This window comes from Spermophilus citellus (assembly GCF_964194105.1).
Source record: "Spermophilus citellus genome assembly, chromosome: 10".
In the NCBI taxonomy this organism is placed as follows: domain Eukaryota; kingdom Metazoa; phylum Chordata; class Mammalia; order Rodentia; family Sciuridae; genus Spermophilus; species Spermophilus citellus.
Genome location: NC_138197.1, coordinates 39,126,842 through 39,152,474, shown reverse-complemented (window position 1 = coordinate 39,152,474; position 25,633 = coordinate 39,126,842). Strand labels below are relative to the sequence as shown.

Genomic DNA, 25,633 nt, shown 5'->3' with positions numbered 1-25,633 from the left:
CTTTGTGGACTTGCTAGTGTTATATCTGAAGCTTTGCTGAAGCACAAGTCCTGATCCTGCCCCCAAAACATGTGAAGCCAATGATGATCTGAATCTAACTAAAACTACAAAAAAGCTCATGCAAATTTTAACTTCAGATTATGCTGATTCAGCATTTGATAGAGTGTGTCATTTGTTGCAATATTGCTTTAATCTCTACTTTCCATCACATACAATATCCAATATACAATCTATTATGATTTGGAAATGAAATTTCCCCCAAAGGCTCATGTATAAAGGCTCGGTACCAATTGCAACAATGGTCAGAGGTGAAATTTTAGAAAGTTATCAGATCATAAAGGTTCTATCCTCATCAGTGAATTAATCCATTGATGGATTTATAATTTGAATGAACTATTGGGAGGTAGTAGAAACTACAGGAGGTAGGATTTAGTTGAAGGAGTGGATCTTAAGGACTAAATCTTGTGCCTGGCTCCTGTCTGTTTCCTGGCCACCATGAAATAAGAAGCTTTCCTCCACCATGCCCTTTTGCCATGATGTTCTCTGCCTTATTTTATGCTCAAAGCAATGTAGTCAACCGACCATGGACTGATACCATGAGCCAAAATAAATCTTTCCTCCTCTAAGTTGTTTTTCTCAGGTATTTTTTGTTCCAGCAATAGAAAGATGACTAATACACAATCTAAAATTACAAAGTACCTAAAGAAGCAAAAGAGGAAATAAGTCAATAAGAGCAACCCCAAGTAGGACCATTTAGAGGCCAAAGCAGGAGAACCACAAGTTCAAGCCCAGCTTAGGCAACTTAGACTTGTCTCAAAATAAAAAAGTAAAAAAGGCTAGGGGTATAATTCAGTGGTAGATCACCCCTGGGTTCAAATCTCAGTATTGAGAAAGAGATAGATAGAAAGAAAATAACCCTGATAAATGTGATAAAAGATCAGTGGAAAAGTAAACATCATGTATGAACAAATGAACTTTAGCAAAGAGATGGATGAAAATACTAGCCAGACACAGTAGCACATGCATGTAATCCCAAGGCTGGAGGATCACAAGTTAAAGGCCAGCCTAAGCAACATAATGAGACCCTGTCTCAAAATAAAATATAAATAAAAGTAAAAAGGACAGGGGATGCTGGGCACAGTAGAATATGCATGTAACTCCAGAAACTTAGGAGGCTTAGGTAAGGAGGATCACAAGTTTGAATCCAGTCTCAGCAACTTACTAAAACACTGTCTCAAAAAATAAAAAAGACTAAAGATGTAGCTTAATGATAGAGTGCCCTGAGTTTAATCCACAGAACCACGAAAGAAAGAAAGAAAGAAAGAAAGGAAGGAAGGAAGGAAGGAAGGAAGGAAGGAAGGAAGGAAGGAAGGAAGGAAGGAAGGAGACAATAAAAAATATAGCACAATGGAAGAAATCATTTGATGGATTTAACAGCTGACTGAACTCAGCAGCGGAAATGATCAATAAACTGCAAGACAGATCAATGTAAGTAATCCAAACAAAAATACAAATAGAAAATTGTGGAGGGAAAAGAACAGGACATCTAAGATCCTTAGGATGATATCAAATGGTCTAACATATTTGTGTTTGAAGTGCTAGAAGACAAGAGATAGAATGGGGCAGAAAAAAAATTTGAGGAGATAATAGACAAGAATTTTCAAAAATTGACAAAGGAAATCAGCCCACAGATCAGAGTTCAGTAAAATCTAAGCAGGATAAAAACAAAGAAAACCATACTTAGTCATAGCATAGTCAAAGTGCTGGAAACCAAATATGAAAACAAAATCATAAAAGCAGTCAAAGAAAAAAGAAAAATTACAAACAATGACTGACTTCTCATAAGAAACAGTGGAAGCCAGAAGATAATAGAAACACTTAAAAAGGAAAAAAACTAAAATATAAACTAGAAATATATGTATATTTAAAATATTAAAGTAAACTAAAGATATTTTCAGACAAAGACAGGAGAATTTATTTCTAGAGAAATGACTCTACAAGAAATGTTAAAGGAAATGATACCAAATGGAAACACAGATCTGCAAGAAAGGGTAAGAAACCCAGAGAACATAAATATGAGGCTAAATGTAAAATATATCTATACATTTTTAAAAGACAACTGACCAGTAAAACAATACAATAACAACACATAGCACAATATATATCATATATGATATATATCATATAGCTCAATGGTAGAGTGCTTACCTAGCATGAGTGAAGCCCTGGGTTAGATCTCCAGCATCACACACATGCACCAAAAAAAAAAAAAAAAAAAAAAAAAGTTCAAGACCAGATTGGGTAGTATAGGAAGAGTCTATCTCAAGAAGAAAAACAAAAAAGAAATACAGATAGAAATTGATAGCATTCAATTAATTTGACCTAATAGTCACTTATAGACTATCACACTCAACAGTTGAAGAGTACAGATTCTTTTTAATTGCTTATAGAATACTCATTGAGATGGACCATAATCTAGACAAATTTCAAAGAATGACAAAGAATCAAATTTATATAAGTTATGTTCTTTGACCATAATGGCATTAAGATAGAAATAATGCCTGTAATCCCAGAGGCACAGGAGGATCACAAGTTCAAAGCCATCCTCAGTAATTTAGCAAGGCCTTAGGCAACTTAGCAAGACCCTGTCTCAAAATGAAAAAAAAAAGTACTAAAATGCAGAGGGAGGCCGGGATGTGGCTCAGTGGCTAAGCACCCCTGCATTCAATCTCTGATACAAAAAAAAGACAAATAAGATGTTTAGAAAACCCACAAATATTTTAAAATTAAGCAACACTCTTCAAGATAACTCTTAAGTCAAAACAGAAATCACAGGAAGCATTATAAAGTTTTTAATTAAAATGATAATGAAAATACAATGTTCAGAGAAAATGTATAGTTTAAATACCTGTTAGAGAAAAATAAACAGTGTAAAATCATTGATTTACACTTCCATCTTAAAAACTAGGGGAAAAAAAACAAGTATAGTAAAAGATAAGAATAGAAATTATAGCCAAAAATCATTGAAACAGAAAAAAGACAACAAAAGGAGACCCCAAATAAGTTAAAATTTGGTTCTTGATTAAAAAAAAATCATAAATGCCTAGAAAACTCAACAAGAAAGATTGGAAGATGGAGAGGGAAATGGGGAGAAGAAAGAGTTCCTCCTGCAGAACTGTATCAAAATAGGAGGAGGTTGGAATGCTGGGCAGCCAACAAAGAACAAATATCAACTCCAGACTCTCAACTACTAATTGCATCTATAATTGGCATGAAAAGCCCACTCCAGGTTTTCCATATTTCTAACCAATACAAAGCACTTGACCTTCAGGTTAATTTTGAGTAAATACAAGATTTCTATTAGGCCCTATCAATAGAGTAAATTGCTCACACACCTTCTATGAACTCATAAGGAATTAAAGTATAATCCCTAGCTTGAAACTTAGAATTTGGAGGCCAGACTCAGCTATAACAACCTGTAAATTTAAAAACATAAGGCTACATTAGAATTTTATTTGAAAATTAATTTCAAAATAAAACATAATAAAGGACTTTTGTCAGAAGAATTCCTTAGGGCTATAGTCACAAACTTTCTTGATACTGCACCCCTATGCAACATAACATTTTAACATACTCCCACGTTTATACATATTTATTAAAAATTGTTATTATAGGGCTGGGGATGTGGCTCAACCAGTAGCGCGCTCGCCTGTTATGTATGCGGCCCGGGTTCGAGCCTCAGCACCACATACAAACAAAGATGTTGTGTCTGCTGAAAACTAAAAAAAAATAAATATTAAAAAAATTAAAAAAATTGTTATTATAGTAATACTTTATGAACATAACACATACTAGAAATTAGAAATAGGTAAGTTTAAAAAAAAAGTTCTAGAACTTTCCTTTTATACCCCAACAGATTATCGTGCAATCTGTTGCCTCCTAGATGCCTGTAGAAAAACTTATGTAGGTAATAGGGAAAAGAAATAAGCCCTGGCCACAGGCCACTGCCCAGCAAGTGACTCAGGGAGTCTAGAGAGAGAGCAGGAGAGGGGGCAGGAAATGACTACACTGTTGTTGGTTACCATAAACCCTGAGGTTTATATGCAAGCTATAAATCTCAGCATTGACACTCTTCTCCCTTTCCTCTCTCCCTGCACCCCACCCAGGTGCCCTGAGCTGCTTTCATTCCTATGTAAACCTGTCAGCCAGAACCTTGTCTTTTGAGTGGTCTTCTATCCCCTCCAAGGCTGCCCTTGATGATCACACAATAATCTGAGTTTTCCCAGCATGAGGATGCTTCTGCAGAGAAGTGTGACTTACCCACAGTCTTCCTGAGACCAGCACAGAACCTGATGAGGGAAAACATGGGCATTTATCAAGAAAATTAAAGCACATCCCCTGAATCAACATCTTCTACCACTCCTCTCCAAAAGAGACTTCAGTCTTCAAGATTCTTCCCCCTCTTATGCAGGAATTCTGAACAAAATACATTAAAACTTTTTAAATATGAGGAACCAGGTATAATGGTGCACGCCTGTAATCCCAGTGGTTTGGGAGGTGAGGTAGGATTGCAAGTTTAAGGTCAGCCTAAGCAAGTCAGTGAGAGAGACCCTGTCACAAAACAAAATAAAAAAAGGGCTGGGGATAGAGCTTAGTAGTAAAATGCCACTGGGTCCAATCCCTATTACCACAATAATGATGATGATGATAATAATAATAATAGAAATCTGTTTTAGTCTCTCTCTATAAAGTCACAATCTTGTGGGCACATTATAAGCATATACAAACTTTAAAATTTAAACTATCGTCTAAGGGATAATGAACAGATTCTGGCCAATCACCAAGATCCTCTCAATCCTAAAATTCTGATTTTTGTGAGGTTTTTCATGAATATTATGGCAGAATCTAAGTGTCAAGTCTATTTATTTTCTATAGCCTTATAAAACTTCCCACTTTCTCCTCAACCCAGTCTTCAGCAGTCTACCAAAACCAATAAAATGGAAACAAAAGCTAGAGACTCACTATAGTGTGACCAAATTTCAACTTCATTTTGTCAGCATAAGCTACTCTGCAAAATTCCTGAACACCCTCAGGCAAATTTAGGAAATAATGGAAGATACCCTGTAAGAAATTACCAGATTGCAGTTTTTAAATATCACAAAAACAAGCTTTTCTGTTCCACGATTTCCTCAAGAAATGAATCATTACCTCCAGTAAATTAAATAATACACGCCAGGCACTCTGGGAATTCCTAGCATACAGCCGCTCTCCACAGCCTAGTGTTTCAGTATTACTTATTTAAAAACAATCATTACAATTGTGGGAAGAGAAACTTGGCAAATAAGAAACCTCATGAGAGTCCCCCACTCTCTTGACTTGTCCAGAAAACACAGCTGGGCTGTTGGTTTAAAGTTGGTGCTGGATTTAATAGCTTAGTTTAGAGAGATTCTACGACACAAGGTATTGAGCTGAAGTTACCAGGGGACTTCTTACCCAAAGGAGAATGTTTGGCCAGGGCCTCCTGTATCTAAGCACAAGCTCTGAGTTACACCCAGAGCCTGTAGCCCACTATTTCTGACTACCACACCTGACTGCTGGTACTCTTTTGAACCCACAGGACAATTCTCTATCACTCTGAGCCAAAGACAAAATGAATAACTACTCAGCACCAAGCTTATTTGATAGAGGAGTGAGGACTATGGACCAAGCCTCCCAAATGGACACATAGCAAGAGGGGGATACAGTGGAAGGGAATTCATGGCACATAGCAATTTACAGTCATAAACACAAACAAGTATCAGCATATGGAGTGGGTAAACCAGTATTCCTCAGCTATAGCCTGGGACTTAACATCCCAGAAGGGAAGGGCAACCTTTAAAGAATAAAGCTATTTGTAAATTAAAGGGAATGTAGACTGGGACTGGGAAGTAAAGATAATAGTGAAATCTAACTTTTTCTGCTTATTACATCTGAATTTTAGTTTATTCCAGCTTTCCCAGACCCTCTCTTCTAGGTCAACCTAGAAGAACTTCTTGAAGGTTGACACCCTTCAAATGCCTCCAGGAAGTTCTCATACCAACCCTGACCATCACCTGTTAGTCACTGTGGACCACACACTCCACTAAGAGCCCTTCTAATCTGCCACTGTACCTCAGTCACTGCTTACTATTCATCATTCTGCTGGGAACTACCATTTTCCCATGGCACAGTGGGATGGTCATCTTTTCTTCCTTCTGCCATCTACTGGTGAAAATGAAAATGTCATATGCTCTTACTTGGTTGTTGCTAATTTGAAAATAGGTTGGAGTCTGCATAATATTTGTATAATACTTATTATGTGGAAAGCATTTTTTTTCAAAAGGAAGAACAATACTATAATGATGGTTTCATCATTTATTCCATTAGCACTCATAGAGTGAATACAATGGATCGATCTATCTCTCTCTCTCTCTCTCTCTCTCTCTCTTTCTCGTCTGTTTAATGTGAAGAACTGAGAACTGGAATCAAATTTGGCTGCAAACTGTTACTTAGCTCATTACCAGCCACATGACTTGGCCAAGCCACTTATTCCTCTTCACCTGTAATAATAGTAGTAATTATAATACATAACACTTATTAGTCATTATGATGAGCCAGAGTAGAGTTCATTTATATTTTACAACCCTGTAACGTATACTATTACAGGGTTTCTTTAGATAAGGAGACTGAAATTCAAAAAGGCTGAATAATTTGCCCAGGGTCTCACAGCTAGCAAGGGGCAATGTGGCTGTTTGGCTCCACAATGCATAACAAGAGCAATATCCCTCTTTCAGATTTGTTCAAAGACCTAGAGTCAGTACATATAAAGCTCCTGACATGAAGAGGGTTTCAGAAAATGACAGATTCTGAACATCCATGAACCCTATAAAATGTTGAAGTTACATCCATTATTAAGCCATATCCCTAGCTGTAAGCAAGCATAATCACAATACAATGCTTAAGACTAAGTTCAGCAAAGACACCTGATCTTTTCTTCAGTACTGTCTTCATTGTACATGGCTTGGAAGCAAGGATACAGCACTGGAAGGGAAAGAGGGAGAAAAAAGAATTTTTAAAACTATCTTCAAGGCTCTGCAAGGTAAATAGGTTAGATGGTCTGATTTCCTGAATAACAAGCGAGAGAAGTCAAGGTTAGGATAAGTTTAGTAACTTGAAAAAGTTAGCACAGCAAGAGAGAACCATGACTAACACTTTTCCCAAACTGTTGCATTCCTTCACCCTTCCTAATCCTTCCAGCCCACTAATGGCAGTGGCAGGTTACTGGAGGGCCATGGTGACAAGATATCCTTTCATTTTTGGAAGGCATCAGGTGAAGAGATAGCCATTAACAGACAAAAGCTCCAAGAATATAGGACCTCAGGACCCATGGCCTAGAGATGGTAGCCTCCAACTGAGCCCATTCTCTTCCTGTCCCCTTCCCACTTGACATAAATTAGCTCTGTATTCAAGGTGTAACTCTTTGCTGCTATTTCCCAGACCTCAAGTTTCTGCAGTTATTTTTAGCTGTAGTTTTAGTGCATTCCTGAGACAGGCGAGGCATAAAAAGGAATGTAGGTGTGGGTAACCCTTGAATCTCTAGTGCCACGCTCTAGGTCTCTTGTCATTCCAGCTACAGAGTGGTGACTCACACCCTGACTTATTATCTGCCTGAGGCTAGATTTCACCTTAAGTACTATGTGGATTAGAACTCCTTATACATTCTCATTGAGTTTTAGGGTCATACTTTCTTGATGTTTTGTACTGCTTTTGATAACTTGGATTCCTTCATCTTCTGTAACCAATACCATAGATTATGACCCTTTCTTCCCACTTCCCAGGGTTCTGAGGAACCTGGGATAAAAGGACTCTGTGATTTGGGTTGGTAAAGACCTCTGCAGACAAGGAGTTACCTGGAAAGCACTCAGGTTGCAATCCAGATGTACAGCGTGAAGAGCCAGCCAAGTTCTGGGTTATTCGCTGCATTTTTGAGAGACTAAGGAAAAAATATGATCCGGGTGAATACAGATCCTTCTTAACAACTAGAATTCCCTCAGAGCACCCTGGAATTCTGGGCCTGCACTAAGCCTACCTGACAGAACCTGTCACTGGGATCCTGCGACCTTTTCTAAGACAGAGATGCTTTCCTCATTCTTTCAGCTCTGCATAGCGGAGGTAAGAGCTAGTGTCCTGAAACTATTTTTATGTCAACTGGATGCCATAAATACAATAAAACTGGCTTTAAAATTTAGATGAAAAATAAAAGGAAAATTTTCTCTAGGCTGGCATTAGACCATTGTTGTTAGTCCTTCATTGAGTCACAGAAGTTAGGTATGTTTGTCTACAAAGGGGAGGGGCGGAGTGGTGGTTTGGAAGCTGTTTCTTAAATCAGGAATGCAAAACTAAGAAATTATTAGATCCATTGCTATTTTGCTACAAAGGCAATTTGCATTTCATTGAAGAGAATGTCCCTGTACATGTCTTGTTTCTACCTATCCTATCATTTCTGAAGACCTCCACTAGTTTTATTTTTTGTTGTTGTTTGTTTAAGGTACTAAGGCACTTTACCACTGAGCTACATCCCCATCTTCCCCCTATCCCTCCACAGCTTTTTTTTTTTTTTTTTTGAGACAGGGTCTTGCTGAATTGCCCAGGCTGGCCTAAAACTTGTGATTCTCCTGCCTTAGCCTTTTAAGTAGCTGAGATTACAGGAGTGTGACATTGCACCCAGTGGCCTCCACTTTCTTTGTAACTAATTCTTTCACCATTTCTATTCCAGGATACAGTCTCAGACAACAAAGAATGTACAGGTCCATAAAAACAACCTGTAGGGCTGGGGATGTGGCTCAAGCAGTAGCATGCTCCCCGGGCATGCACGGGGCGCTGGGTTCGATCCTCAACACCACATAAAAATAAAAATATTTGTGTCAAAGAAAATGGAACCCCCCCCCAAAAAAAACCTGTAAAGGGTTTAGTGTTCCCCACAAAATTCATGTTTACCCAGAACCTCTTGAGCTTATTTGGAAATAGGATATTTGTAGCCATGATTAAAAATGATATCATACTGGATTAAGTTAACCCTAAATCTAATAACAAGTATTGGCATTAGAAGTCCATGTGAAAATACACAGAAAGGGCAGATAGCCACATGAAGACAGAGGCAGAAATTGGAATCATGTTGCCTCAAGCAAAGGAACACCAAAGATTTCTGGCAACCACCAGAAGGCTGGAAGCATTCTTCCCTAGAGATTTCAGATGGAGCATGACCAACACCTTGACTTTGGATTTTTAGAATCCAGAACTGTTCATTCCTGCTGTTTAAAGTTACTCAATTGGTAGTTCTTTGTTTTAGCAGCCCTAGGTAAAACTTTAGTAAGGGTTTCAAGTGGTAAGACCTCACAACTTTGCCTTGAAGACAAGAGAGTCCAAAACATATCTGATGAATGGTATAAATCCATGAATTCTCACTTACTAATGGGTTTCATTTATTTCTGTGGCTCTTGCCCTTCACAATGGCATCTCTGTTTCTTCTGTTTGGGACTCTAGTTTTTGTTTTGGATCTGTTAATAAGCCTGAAGACACATGCTCCACACTTCTACTAAGCAAGCCTACCACTGAGCTAAATTCCCAGTCCTAGAGCTAAGGTTTTTATCCTTTTTAGCTTCCCCCAAAATATGTATATATCTTCTTCGGATTCCACAGACCCAGGTTAGAGTCCACTCCCTGTTAAGTTCAGACATCCTCCAGGATAATTCCAATCTCTCCTTACCCTCTAGTGCTATCTCAACTCAATTTCAACATGCATCTAAAATCTTCCACTAAGTTGAAACAGCAACCATCAATCATCAACAGGCTCAGAGACAAAGTTGTTATACAAAGCAACAAAAGAATCCCAGCAGGAAAATTCAATATTAATGCAGAATTAGCATAAAGAGGTAGTACAACTCATAAGAGTCACATGGATGGCACCTTTCAACTATTTGCCCCTCCTTTTCTTCTCTTTTTTTCCCCTTTTTCTTTTTCTTATCATGTCTTGACTCTTATACTTCATTCAAATGCACCATAATGAGCAGCAATGAAATTTAAAGCAAACTAAACAACAAAATAAGGCATACGCTATTTACAAATGCCTTATCCATAGGCTCCCCTTCTTAGGATACATTTGTGGTAAAAAGCATCCTCTCTAAAAATCTTCCTGCAGTGAACAACATACAACACACTTATGGTCAACCATGACCTTCTACTTTTCTCACCAGATACTTCAAGAAATATAACATTTGGGGTACACCCTTTCCTTCAAACGCACCTGGAAAGTTTCTCAAATTCCATTTTCAAAAATTCAATTCCAAATCTCATTTTCAATCTTAATCTATCACAGCGATTTTCTGGAATCTCTTACTTAGCTCTGGCTCTGCCACTCAACATACAAATCCTCTAATAAAACTGATAGTCAACAAAACTTATTAGGCATCATGGTCATGTAAAAGGCCTCAGAACACAAAACTCTTCATGACTGGGAAGTTCAAAGTTGTTCCTGATTTCTGAGAGCCCTCCTCTTTCCAACCAGCCCCTCCAGTCCCAATGTCTATTTCCTCGCAAGGACAAAGAACCCAGCTCTACATCTGAATCCAATCACCCAGCAGATAGGGACAAAAGAATAGGCACCAATTACAAGTTAATGAAATCACTTAGAATTACCCAACTTTTTTCTTTTGTAATATGGGGATTGAACCACTGAGCTATATTCCCAGCCCTTTTGAGACAGTCTCTCTAAGTTGCCCAGGCTAGTCTCAAACTTGAGATCCTTCTGCTTCAGCCTCCTGAGCTGCTGAGATTACAGGTGTGTACCACCATGCCTGGCCTATCCTACATTTCTGATGCATCCTGATTTTACTCTCAGCATCGAGGGTAAGTCTAAATAAGAAACCAATCTTTCTAATTAATTGTTTAATTCAGGGAGCCAGGGAAGTGAATTTATTTAGGGATCTAAAGATTTTTGCAGTCTGATGGACTTTGTTCCATTCTCCCCCAACACCTCCCCAAAAAACCAAAACTCCTTTCAAGTAGGACCTCCTTTCCTTTCAAAACCATCCATCACCTTTTTTCTTTGTTGATTTTTTTTAAACTTATAATGTTTACCTTATTAAGGACAACCAATGAATTTGCTACATAACCACCACTGTCAGATTCTTATCTATTAGCAAGATCTTATTTAAGTCTATAAAGCCCTTTAATACCAAGGTCTTAAGGATTTTGAAACTTTTAAAAATAATACGTAGCTGGGTGTGGTGCTGCATGCCTGTAAACCCAGTGGAGGCTGAGGAGGCTGAAGCAAGAGGATTACAAGTTCAAAGCCAACCTTAGCCACTTAGCAAAGCCTTAAACAACTTAGTAAGACCATCTCAAAATTTTAAAAAGAATGAATAAATAAATAAAGAGGACTAAGGATGTAGCTAAAGGATAAAGTGCCCTGGGTTCAATCCCCAGAACCAAAAAATAAAATTAAAAAATATCTAAATTTATTGCTTCACATTGGGTGTAATGAAGTATAAGCTCCAATGTCTTAATCTCACTTATGGATGTCCCAGCCTCCTCCCTTGACAGTTACAGATTGTGTACTTCATAACCCAGTCCTTGACTTGCAGCCGAAAAAGCAAAAGGTCTTCGTGAAGTGACAGAAGAGCACACCATATTGTGAGCAGGGAATCAAAGCTGAAAAGCAGAAAGTCTTGCCAACAATCTTGTCATCAGCACTGTAAAATTATCCTGCAGCAATGACACCCCAATACTCAGAGGGGAATGAGCACTCCATTTGCTGAGCAGCTTCTGGACATAATTGGAACCGATCTCAGTCTGAGGAACTCTAAGGAGGGATTTCATTCTTTTCTGTGATCTCATTTTACAGAGCAGAACTCAAGTCTTTATAAAAAAGTGATTAACGGCCTTTCCGTTTCTTCATTTTCCCTCCAGCCACTTTGTTCCTGACACCAATAGCACCCTCTGTATCATCATTATCTCCAGCATCTTCTCGCTTGCGTTTCTTCTTTTCTCCATGTTCCCTTAACTCCTACAGGAAAACAGAAAGGATGCAACCAAAAATGAGTAACTGTCACTAGTCCCATCCTTCAAATATTGAGTAACTCCCCAAACCAGATACTAGCAAAGAATAATATCCAACTACAAAGATGCTAAAATGTTAATTTTATCAGTAATCAAACCAAAAAAAATAAAATAATAAGCTACTATTTCATACAACAGATTGACAAAAGTTTTGAAAAGGGTAATAACTAGTATTGAAAATACCATCACTGATCATAAGACCTAATGAAGCTTTTCTTGGGGGCAATCTGGCATCCCATATGAACTCAAATTTTAGCAGCATGTACTCCTGGGCCCAAGAATTCCACTTCTAGGAATTTACTTTTAGCAAACAGGACAAGTATTCAATGCTATACATACTAGACCGTGCAATATAGTACTAGTTAAAATAGAAAAAACTAGATGAAATAGAAATGGAAAAAGTTACATCCATCAATGTAAATCATGTTACATAATGTGTGATGGAATTCTTTGCAGCCATTAAGAAATGATCACATGGGGGGCAAGAAGGTGGAAGTGGAGACAAAAAGACGATCACATGGATCTATACTTGTTGAAATAGAAAAATGCTAATCATATATAAATAGATAAATTCTAAACATAGGTGAAAACAGAAAAAAGAGCTGGGTGCTATCAATGATTCTTAATGGAGGATGGTTTACCATTTTATACGACTTTAATCCTTTCTGTATTTTCTGAATTTTTTTTTCCCAGTGCACAGATAGCACTTCTGTAGTGAGCAGTGGGTGCAGAGATGGGTAACTAGGTTGAACCCAGGAGCACTCTACCACTGAGCTACATCCCCAGCCCCTTTTATTTTTTAAACAGGGTCTTACTAAATTGTCCAGGCTGACCTCAAACTTGTGATCCTTATACCTCAGTCTCCTAGTGCTGGGATTACAGGAGTGTGCCACCACATTTGGCTCAAACAGCACTTTCATAAACAAAATACCAAATAAAAATTTTCACGTGGGCAGAAAAACAAATCTGTACACGAGCTACTCAGAAAGCAATCAGTGGAGAAAGTTTCTCCATATCTCATACTAGAACTCCAATAAAGAGCATTAGAATCTGCTATAACCTTCTAATTACCACTACTACTGCTACTATAACTACTAGTATTTATTTAGTTTATAGTAGCTTATCTGGTGCTCATAAAACACCATAGATATTGAAGGCAAGTATTACTTTCAAATTTATAGGTAAGGAACTGATTCTGAGAGGCTAAGCAAAATGTCTAAGCTCACAGTCAAAAGCTAGGCCTTCTGACCCCCATGTCTGATGGTTTTTTTGCCATATGTGAAACATGAACAGTGGCTGGGAATGTGTCACCCTGGTCAGATTAAGTTCACACAAAACCTGATTCAATGATGTGGTCTAAAGTCAACTTTCTCTCATCTCTGTCCTTGCTCATCTAAAATTTGGAATAAAAATAGTGTCCAACTCCTGCAGATTATTATTAGGATTAATATAATAAAACATCTGACAAGTCACTATCATTTACAGAGAGGGTAGTGAAAAAAGAGAATAAGATGCACACCATTCGGGCAAATCTTTGGGCTTCAGTCACTCGTTCTGTCAGCATCATAACCTCATCATCCTGTGTTGGAAAGACAGGCAGTTTCTTCCCAATTAAGTGTTCTATGCGCTGAAAGAGTTCCACATCATACCTAAGGAAGGAAGATCGACATGGCTTTTGTTGGCTGATAATGCAAATGCCTATTCCCAAAAAATATGATATTATGAGAGGATGCAATATGAGTTACAGTTTTAACACTAATGAATATGTTTTTTCTTTCTATGTACTGGTTAAGTGTAATCTTTGTGCCTGATTCTATGAGAAAAATCATCCAAGGTATTCTTTACTCACTGAATAGACTTGAATAGATAAAAACTTGTTCCTTTAAAGACAAGACGTAGTTATATTTCAATATTTCTGAATACAGGGAAAAGTCATTACTCCCCAGTTCTAGCTGTTGAAATGTGCTGCTTATTGTATGTACTTCTATAAACCAAATACTATACTAGATCTTTTACATATATCATAGCCACTTTTCACCAAAACCATGCTAGATTGGTACTATTATTTCCATATTTAGAAATATGAAAACCTCAAGAAGGAAGTTTAAGTGATTAGTACCATAAATGATAGAGCAAGGTTCCAAGTCAGTCTGGCTCTTTGAAACTCTTTTGGCATTCTGCTCTTGTCTCTACACTTTTCCTTTTGCTCTACTCCAAAGGTGATTTACTTACTGTGTGACAAAAGTAATTGCCTTTCCAGAGCGCCCAGCTCTAGCAGTTCGACCTACACGGTGGATATAATCCTGGAACAAAAAGGGTAAATTCAAATTATATAGATTATGAGTAATAAGATGCATACATACAATCTGGTTGCAAACCTTTGAAAAAAACAGATTCATATTAGAACATGAAGAAAATGGCTTGGGCAATTAGTTGAAACAAATATATTTTATCTTTTTCATTCTTCTTGTAAGGCAAAATTGATCCAATGCTTCTTTTTTTTAATAGAAAGATAAGTCTACAAAGAATATCTGCATGGTTATAGCAATGTGGTATAAAGAAAAGCAACACTGGATCTAGTGATTTTGCCATCCTCCAGCTACTCTGCAAATCACCTACTTGTCTGAAGCTTGGTTTCTATCTATAAAACAGAAATAGAAATGCATGTCCAAATTTGTACCATGAAAATCAAATGAAACAGCATCTTATCTACATCACTTAAATACAAGGCCAAGAGATAAAAAGAAAAACAAAAAGAAAAAAGAAAAGTAAAGTTCAACCTGGAGTGATTCTAACATCCCCAAGGAACATTTGGTAATGTCTGGAAACATTTCTGATTGTCATAACTAAGACTGCGTGATACTGCTGTCCAGCAAATAGAGACCAGGAATGTTAGGCATACTATATGCAAAGAACAAGCCCCACAACAAAGAATTCACTGCCCCAAAATATTAGTTAAGAAATATTAACTAATATTTATTAATTAATATTAATATTTATTAACTAATTAATATTAATTAGTTAAGAAACTAAAACACTAAGAATGAAAAGCTGCCATTTCTAAAGAAATGAGATTGAGAGCTGGGGTGCAACTCAGTGGTAGAACAAGTTTGATCCTCAGTAACACACACACACACAAGAAATGAAATTGACATAGATTAGCATATGCAGCATCTACCCCCCCATGAGCATCTAATAACTCTCCTTGGCCATCTTCATTCATATTTATTAATATTACATTCATAGGCATGTTCAAGATGATGAGAATTAATATATCAAGAGCTTTTGGCTAGGTGCAGTGGTACTCCACTGTAATCCTAGCAACTTGGGAGGCTGACACAGGAGATTCATAGGTTCAAGGTTAGCCTCAGTAACTCAGCAAGGCCCTAAGCAACTGAGCAAGACTCTGCCATAAAATTAAAATTAAAAAGGGTTGGGGATACAGCTCAGTGACAAAATGCTCTTGGATTCAAGACCCAATACCCACCCCCCAAAAAAAACTAGCACTTTCTCATAGTGTGTGTGTGTGTGTGTGTGTGTGTGTGTGTGTGTGTATGTGTGCGTTGCTGGGGACTAAACCCAGGGCCTTGTGCATGTGAGGCAAGCACTCTACCAACTGAGCTATATCCCCAGCCCACTTTCTCAATTTTTGAAACTTAACTATTCCAGGACAAAAAAAAAAAAGCACCCTACATTATAACTAAGGGAAAACAGAAATTATTATTTAAGAAATAAACTTTGGGGGGTGGGTTGTAGCTCAGTGGCAGAATGCTTGCCTCCCATATGTGAGGCACTGGGTTTGATTTTCAGCACCGCATATAAAGAAACGAATAAAATAAAGGTCCATCAGCAACTAAAAACATATTAAAAAAAAAAAAAACTTTGGATCTCATGAAAATCAAAGGAAGATCAGTAGAGGAAAAGGATCAGCGGGTAGGTAAAGGGAAGGGAGGGAGAAGTGCTGAGGAGTGATACTGGCCAAATAATATTGTTATATTGCATTATACAGCTATAATGCACCAATGAAAAAAATGTAGAAAGGGGTGGGGGTTGTACCTCAGTGGTAGAGAACTTGCCTCTCACATGTGAGGCACTGGGTTCGATACTTAGCACTACATAAAAATAAACAAAATAAAGATATTGTGTCCATCTATAACTATTTTTTTTAAAAAATGGAAAGGTGGGCTGGGGTTGTGGCTCAGTGGTAGAGCACTCACCTAGCATGTGCGAGACCCTGGGTTCGATCCTCAGCACCACATAAAAATAAATAAATAAAAATAAAGGTATTGTGTCCAACTACAACTAAATAATAAATATTAAAAATATGGAAAGGATGGGCTGGGTATGTGGCTCAAGCCGTAATGCACTCGCCTGACATGCGCAGGGGTGCTGGGTTCGAGCCTCAGCACCACATAAAAATGAAATAAAGATGTGTGTCCACCGAAAACTAAAAAATAAATATTAAAAAATTCTCTCTCTTAAAAAAAATATTTAAAAAATATTGAAAGGAAAAAACAAGAACAGAAATAAATTTTGAGAATAGAAAGTCACATCAGCAATAGGACTCACCTTGGAATGAGTTGGAATGTCAAAGTTGACCACTACATCCACATGAGGTATGTCCAAACCTCTGCTTGCAACATCAGTTGCCAGAAGAATGGAACGAGCCTTAGCCTTAAACTTATTAAGGGATCCTAGGCGCTTGCTCTGAGATGATGAAAAGAAAATGAGCAGAATTTTACTCTGAGAAAACAAAGGAATCTTGGAATATAAGACATATAAAATATACCAAATAGACACACTAAATACAAGAACTAAGCAATAAAATTTTTTAAAAGTATTTTCCCTGTTAAGTCCAGAACGAGGCTTTGCAGATTAAAACAGAAATACGGAAGCAACAAAAAATATGTAAGATGTAGGCTAAAAACAGCAATACAAAATAGGGATTGTTTAAAGTGACAGAAAGATAATTGGAAAATAATTTATTAAATGTCTTTAGAGACCAGAGAATCATTATTACCACTAGGCAGAATAAATCAACTCAAATAGCTTGCAAACTACCTATAAAATATTATAATTTGAGCCTTCTGTTATCCTGAGAGGGGAAAGTAAGCATCCAGAGCAACACTTCAAAGCCCAAAAAATTACAATAATTACAGGCATTAATGCTATATGTCCCTATCATATAAATCTATTATTATAAAGTTTATTCTTCTCATGCCACCAGTGATGCCAAAGAATCCTTACCTGACTCATCTGTCCATGGAGGGGGATAGCAGTAAATCCAAGATTCCGGAGTAGCAAAGCTGTTCTCTGAGTGTTATTACACGTGCTGCAGAATATCATAAAGGAGTTTCCAGCCAATTCATTTAGAATATAAACCAGGTAGGTATCCTAAGTTACAAAACAATATATGTAATTGAATCTGGAAGAAAGATTGGACACCTGGCATATTCATTAAGGAAAGACTAAGCCTATAAGTGTTTCTCAATTATCCAGACCACCAGTTGCCAGCTTTGCATTTTTTAATCAGGACTATGACCTTTGTCAACCATGCATCCCCAACACAGCCTGAGGTTAAGCACAAGGAGAGCTATACTCAGCAACCAGGAAAAGTTCTTATATTAAAGCACATAATCTGGGATAGCTTTTACAAAAAAGGCACACAATAAAGTAAAAATTACCTAAAGTATGGAGCTGGGAAGGAATTATCTCATTATACCAGGAATTCATTGTTGTGATTTAGTACATTGTGAATTCCTGAAATGTTTGACTTATCTGTGGTAAATATAATTACAACATGCACTCTAAGACAAACAGAGAGGACTCCAACCTGTACCACAGCTCTCAACTTAAAAGTTGGCATATTTTCAGATGCCTTTGTGAGGAGAGGGCAAGGCAGGAATGATCAAAGTAAATACTTTACCTTGAATTTAGAGGGAATAAAAAGGTAATATTGCTGTAACTTTTCAACTGTCTGGTATTTAGAGGAAACAGCGCATTTTACAGGATTCTTCAGAGCTGCTCGCTGAAGTTTCTGCACCTAGAGAAAGGAAATCTAGAATGGTATGCTATTGGAAGTCATCTGTGAACTGTGCATGAACTAAATCAGCATGGAAGCCAGTGATTAGGAAAATCTGGTATCCAGGAACTCCCAGCAGCAAACCTGCTGGTGAGACTACCCAAATACATGTGAATCCCTATACAGCTCTGCCACAGGTTCAACACTGCACTGGAGTTGGGATGACCCACTGGAGCCACACAGACTCTCTGATGGCTATAGCCTGCCAAGATACCAATCAATCTGCTGGCTGCAAGCCCCCTGTCATACTGAGAAGCAAGACTCCTCCTGCTGAAATCTTATCCCTGTACTCCCTTAAATAAAGAACAGGAGCCATTTTCTAACTGCTGGCATTTTCCAGCTCCTATGTGGACTAGAGGAAACTATCATGAGCTCTGCTTTTTAAAACTATTTTCTGGCTCTGACTCTGACTCTTAATTCTTCACTATTTCAGACTTTCATTTTCTCAGGTGGCTCATCCCGTCCTGAGCAGAAAACTGCCCAGGTGAGGAGCTGGCCACCCTGCAATAGTATGCTAATTCCTAAATACTCTATTTTTACTTTTATGTATTTTTACTATTGTTGTGATTATTGTTTTTACGTGTCAATTCTTATAAAAAAGAAAACATATGTCCAAGCAAATTTTACCTTTTTGGTCATGGTAGCAGAGAAAAGAAATGTTTTCCGATCTCGGGGGATCACTTTGAGGATCTTGTCAACCTGAAGCACAAAGAGGTATGGTTGCCAAACTGACATTTAGACTGGACAACGGCAAACCCTCCAGATAGTGAAGAAGGTGGAGACTAAGAAACTAAATACATCACTGTGGGGATCTGGGACTCAACATTCAATTCAGCTAGAATTTACTGAATATTTGCTATTTTCATGTCATACCAGATGTTATAAAAAAAAAATAACGTTATTCAGAGAAAAGAGTTTAAGTTGGTAGATTAGAAACTCTCTTATTAGAGTTTAAATTGGTAGATTTGATAACTCACTATGTTGAACGGGTTATTAAAGAAAATGAAGACATTTCAAGTTTTATAGTGTGGGAGGCCATCCTCGAACTTGATTTGAGTTACCTCCCTGGCGGGTGAGAGGCACTTAGACACAGCTGTGTTAGAGCTTTCCCCACCCTTTTCCAGGTCCGAAGGCTTGTCCATGCAGAGGCATGCCTGGCCACTGCCCTGAAGACCCAATCATTGCCCTTGACCTTGGGATGCTGCCCCACTTAACCTTCAATGGATGGGATTTTCCCCGGAAGTTTTTAGCCCACTCCCTGGCGTGTTTTCTTTCTCTCTCTCTCTAGTCTCTTCTGTAAACCTCGCCACCGCATTAGGTGGCTGGAGGTGGGAGCTAGAAGCCGTCCTGGAGCTGGTATTAAAGGTAATAAGAGTCTTGTCTCTTTAATTTAAAACTTCCTAGCAATTACTCATGAATCGAACCTTCTTTCATGAAGCCAGCGCTAGTCGCGTCTAAATCAAATAAAATGGGGAAAAGAAACACTTCTCATCTCTGAAGAAAGAAATGAACCATGTTCTAAAATTAAGCAGGTACTAAGGCAGTAAGAACATGAAAAACACTAAAAATGGAAAAAGGGTAGAGGAATGCTGAAGTTAACTGAGGCTGCCATGGTGCACTACACAAGCCACTGGGCAAGGAACCAAATTTTGAAACAGAGACCTTGAGATGCTCTAAGAAGAGGAAAACAACTGAAAATTCACCTCTGTCTCAAAATCCATATTCAATATTCGGTCTGCTTCATCCATGACCAGGTATTTGAGAGCTCTTAAATTGAAACCTTTTGTATTTTCCAAGTGGTCAATCAGTCGGCCAGGAGTTGCTACCAAGAAAGGTTGAGGAAAAGGGCAATGTTTTCAAACAAGGACAAAAAGAAAGTGATCTCCCCCTATCACAAACACCAAAAAAATTAAGAAATTAAAAAACTAAACACAATTACCAAAATCTGTTCCTCAAAGTCTTTCCATCCAACATTGGTAGATTTTTTTTCCAATTTATCACTGCCAGTGTCTTTTGACTTTGCCAATTACTCACCTATTACTATATGTGGTTTCTTTGCCAGGGCCAAAGACTGGGACATTGAATCAATTCCACCTACAATCACAGCTACAGAAATAAAAAGAACTTATAAAAGAGATTCTTAGTTTCTTCCATAATCTACTAAACATCTTTTAAAGCCAATGTTAGATTTCTACTTATATTTGTTCTCCCCTCAATATTAATTCTTTTCCCAAAGCTAAAATACATCAGTTACTTAGATCAATAACTCAAGAAAACAATGCTTTCTTCTACTCTCTTTTCACACTCATTCTCCACTTGTGAAGACACTGCAGTACTACTTTCCTCATAGATACTTACCACTCTGCACTCCAATAGAGGACCCCAGAGCTTCAAACTGCTCTGAGATCTGAAAGGCCAACTCCCGAGTGGGGGTGAGCACGAGGGCAAACAAACGCTGGGGCGTCTCTAGCAGAGCATTCAGGATGGGCAAAGCAAAGGCCCCTGTTTTTCCAGAGCCGGTTTCTGCCAGCCCAATGATATCACGACCTAGAGGAAAAAACAAAAATACCTAATACAAGGACATTCCCTCAGTGCTCTTTCCATGTTTTCTACAATGACATAATGCTGGACACAAAGTAGTCACTCAATTTATAATTATATGATTAATTATAGACCAAAGGAGAGTGACTAAATAGAAAAGACATAGTCCCTGTCCTAGACAAGCTCAAAAATCCAAAAGTGAGATAGACAAATAAACAAATACATCATAATGTTGATAAGAGTTTTAATATAAGCCCCTACAAAATACAGTGAGAATGCAAAGGAAGAAGAAATTCAATGCCTGGGAGAGCCAAGCTAATAGGGGTAAGGAATGAGTTAAATCTGGAAGTGAGCAATAAAAGGAAAGAAAAATAATCCTGCATGAGGAAAGATGGAGTTTCAAAGAACACAGCAAAGAAAGAGTGAGAAGTACACTGTGGCTGAGCACAAAGCATTATGGGGAAAGGAAGAATGAGGCTAAAAAGGAAATTCATAAGCCATCTACAAGTTTTGACAATGTTATTCTACAGGAAGAAAAACTCTAGGCCTGATGGCATAGGGATAAACCCAGGAGCTTAACAATATAAGCCATATACTGCGCATTCTGAGAATGTCACAAATAATTCCTTAAGAATAGACCACCATGGTTTGTTATTACCATTTAAGCCACAACTTCAGAAATTAACTCAAGACCACTCTCTCTAGGCTGGCTGCAGCCCACAGAGGTAGCTCTGCACAAAAACAATTCCTATTGAGTAATGGCCCCTACCAAGTTGTTCATGTTATTTTGTGATTCTATAACTATTAAGAAAGCAGTTATCTGGAAAGCATCATGTTGTGTGTAAACCCCTTTTCTCTCAGGCAACCTGAATTTGACCTAAACTTACAATTGTGTATCACTCTATTTCACTGATATCTGAGATCAATTATTTCCAACTGAACTCATCTTTGCTGAAATTATTTTTCCTCTTATGTTCCTTTCTACATCAATGATACACATATGTCCTAAACCCACTGCCTAGACACTTTGCTATAATCTTCGATTTCCTCACCCTTTCCTTCCATTTGCCTAAACTGGCTATAAAATCATGCAAGATTCTTTTTCTATCATTTTCTCTTTTTCATTCTCACTACCACAAACCCACCCATTATTTATTGTCAAAATTATTGCAATGACCTCTTTATTAGTCTCTCAATCTCTAGGTTCTTGTTTCTAAATTATTTTACACAGCTATAAGACCGATTTTCTAAGAGTACAACTCTAAGAATTTCATTCTGCTAAAAACAACCTCCAAGAAACTCTACTGCCTATGAAGCATAGATCAAATTCTTTACCCAGCATTCAAGTCTTTTATAATCTGGCCCCAGATTATGAATTACTAAACTTTTTCACTACTCTATGGTGAAAGTGCTTACAAACCTCCATACATTGCCCATGTTTCCAGCCTCCTTAGCTTTTTTATAGCTATTCCCTATAACTAGAAAGTCCATTCCCATCAGATCTAATTCAGTCTTCAAGGTTCAACTTCAAGATTCAGTCTTCCCAATCTCCCCAGACAAAAATGAAATAAATTTTCTTTAATCCATTCCAGTTAAATTGAATTACTCTCCCCCAGGGCTTTTTTCCCCCCAGTACTGAAACTGAATCCAGGGCAGGGCCTTATTCATGATGGCAAGCATAAATGATGTACCACTGAGCTACATCCCCCAGTCAGTTACTGTCTGTCGGTCTCCCCACCATCTCACTAAGTTGTGCAGGCTGGTCTCAAAGTTGTGATCTTCCCACCTCAGCCTCCTGAGTAGCAGGAATTACAGGCATGCACAACTGCATCCAGCACCCCAGTGTATTTTTTGTTCACCTTTGTTTTATTTACTTATTTTTATGTGGCGCTGAGAATCGAACCCAGGGCTTTGCACACGCTAGGCAAGCACTCTATCACTGAGCCACAACTCCAGCCCACACCAGTGTATTTTGAATGTACCTTTTTTATGTCCCTGTTCACCCTGTAACAAAGCTATCATTATCTCCTTATTAGACTCCTGGAAAACGCAAAATTCTCAACTTCCAGTGCTTTATATTTACATTAAATACCCCATAGTGACTATTTATGAAAGAAACAAATGTATGCAGTATAAGTCTAACCACTTTTCTACATGACAGCTCTTCAAAACATTAAAGCCAAAACTTCTCTACTTCATATCAAATGCACTCAGTCCTTTAACTATTTGTGACTATTCTTGATACTTTACCACACTCATTGCCCCTCAGCTGATTCCTGAAAACTGTGGTCTTCAGACCTAAGAAAAACAGTATCTTATGTATATTCTCACTAGCACAAAGCACTATTCTCTCTCTAGAGCTAACCAGGAGTTCTTAATCTAGAACTTGTAAAAGAGAAATTCAGGGATGAGGGAGGAAAAGCCTTGAACTTGCTGAAATTATATGCAAAAAAAAAAATTGTTTTTCAATACTGGGGATTACCACTGAGCTACACCCTCAGCCTGTATGTGGGGGGCAGAAGGGGTCTCACTAAATTACCAAGGCTGGTCTCAAACCACTGAAGCTACCCTCCTACCTGAGTCTTCCAAATCCCTGGCATTACCAGCATGCCCTATCATGTCCAGCAATTATTTACAAAATTTTATATTTGATATTTTTTGAGGACACATTTGATCTTTTTTTTTTAATGGGGATGAAATTTTCCTTTTTATTTGATTCTCAAAGGAATAAAGGGATCCCTAAAACCCCTCTCCTTAAGGTAATATTGTTCAAATTACTCACTTTCTGTGAGGATCATAATGAATTTCAGTTAGCCAATATTTCAGATTACTTTTACCACCCTCTCTAACCCTGTAAAGAAGGCACTTCAGGAATCTAGGACTTTACTTCTGTTCCTATTAAAGTTTACCCTGTTTGTTTCAGTTCCACTAGTCATCAACAAGCACTTTACCCATTCTTCTGCAAATATAATAAGCACCTTTCACAACAAAAGCTGTGAACTCCTCCAGACATAGATATAGTCATGTGACATTAAAAAACAATGGACCTCTCATAAGACACATATACTATATTGCCTAGGTGTGTAATAGGCTATACCACCTTGGTTTATGTAAGTGCACTATATGATGTTCACACAAGAACAAAAACATTTAACAACACATTTTCCAGAAAATATGCCCTTCATTAAGCAACACATGACGGTATGTTTCAGGTGTTCTTATACATAAATATGCATGATTTCTAATTCATGATTTCTAATAAATTTCTCATTAGTACAATTTAATCCAGTTCTTTCTTAAAGTCAACATCTGTAGCAGAACAAATCCCTCTAACTATTAAATGACAAAAAAAAACCCTGCAAAACTGAGAAATGACTGACTTTTTCAAAAGCCCAAACTTTGCTTCTTTAGAGACCATACCTTTACTTTATTTGAAATGTACACGCAATCATTCTCAACAGTGTTATTTAACTGAATATAACTTCACTGAATCATACCAGGACACATTTAACTTCTACCTACCTTGTAAGGCCAAAGGAATAGCTTCAATCTGGATCTTAGTGGGCTTTGCCCATCCCAACTGGTCACAAGCTTCACACAATACATCTGTTACACCCTTAGAATTCAGAAAAACATACCTTAGCAAAAAGCAGTACATCTTCACCTCCCTTTTATTTAAACGACTTTATCGATTCCATTCTCTGGTGACATGTAGAGCCTCTTATGTTTGAGTTAACAAGAATCTATATATCACACCTCTGAGCTCGACTTAATGAATGCTTTCTACTTAACGAGGATAAAGCCAAGTGTTTTACGTGAATTTCCTTATTTAATTATCACAATTCTGCAAGGTTAAGTACTTATATTTTCCCCAATTTACACGTGAAATGTGTGGCACAATACGTGACTGGGCCAACATTCAAACCTGGTTGATACACCTAACTCCAGAGTCCACCTATAAAAAGACCCGATTCAGATACAATCTCCTGGGCAAACAACAAACGTCGCCCGGCAAAAGTGGAGAAGGTAAACTCCCACCACCCAAACTCGAGAGCCAAGGGAGCGCAGTCCGAAGCCGAGCTTATGAAATTCTAGGGGGAAATCTAATCTAGGCCCCGAATGCTTGTTCACGCTACTGGCTGGGATGTAAAGTAACCTTTCCCTGCGTGAACCTAGCGCCAACAGTACAAAAGAGATGCCAGCATCTGTCATTCTCACCAGGTCTTTAAATGTCTTAGTTTCCTCCTCCTCCACCGCAGGCTGGGGAGCTTCACTGGAAGAATCGTGGTCTTCGGACGCCGCCATGTTGCCCGCGGATTCCGGAAGTGGGCTGGGGCACGCGGAATGCTGGGAAATGTAGTTTTAGTGTTCCCCGGGCCGCGTGTTGCGGCGCCCCCTACGGGCTGACTGCAGCAGGCTCCGGGCCGGTAGAGAATTGCAGAAATATAGAGGGTGTGAACGTGTGGGCTTGAGGAACTAAGCTGAGGGCAGACCATGCTGCCCTTTAAGTGCCTTCTAAAGAGCCTTCCCTACCTGTCTTCCTGGTATGTCCCCGATTTTCTAACTGTAGGGAGATGAACAGTCGGGTAACACAGTATTATTTATTCATTTCATTCATTTATTCAGTATTTTTTAAGAGCCTACCATATTCCAGGGCTATGCTAGATGCCTAGTGGTGTCTTGTGGAGGGAAGACATAATAAATAAGTGATCACAGATCACTTCAAATTTGTGAAAAGTGCTATGATTCAACAAATGTTAGAAAAATAAGGAAGTGTGACCTTGGGAGGGAAAGTTGTGGGGATGACAGGAAGATTGGAAAGGCCTCTCTGAGGCAGTGGTATTTGAAGTGAGACCTTGCTGATGAGCAGGAGAA

General features: G+C 38.2%; 1 protein-coding gene across 1 annotated transcript; it reads right to left on the bottom strand.

The window, feature by feature from the left end:
* Window positions 1-2,473: 2,473 nt before the first annotated feature.
* DDX47 (DEAD-box helicase 47) lies at window positions 2,474-25,088 on the bottom strand. The gene is made up of 12 exons (XM_081309598.1): window positions 24,977-25,088; window positions 24,281-24,374; window positions 20,576-20,764; window positions 20,252-20,323; window positions 19,921-20,039; window positions 18,845-18,916; window positions 18,062-18,178; window positions 17,383-17,529; window positions 16,705-16,842; window positions 14,368-14,438; window positions 13,655-13,784; window positions 2,474-12,082 (listed from the first exon to the last, which is right to left on the bottom strand). Exons 1-12 carry the CDS (start codon window positions 25,061-25,063, stop codon window positions 11,951-11,953), a joined length of 1,368 nt encoding a protein of 455 aa, XP_081165724.1. The 5' UTR covers window positions 25,064-25,088; the 3' UTR covers window positions 2,474-11,950.
* Between the last annotated feature and the right edge of the window lie 545 nt (window positions 25,089-25,633).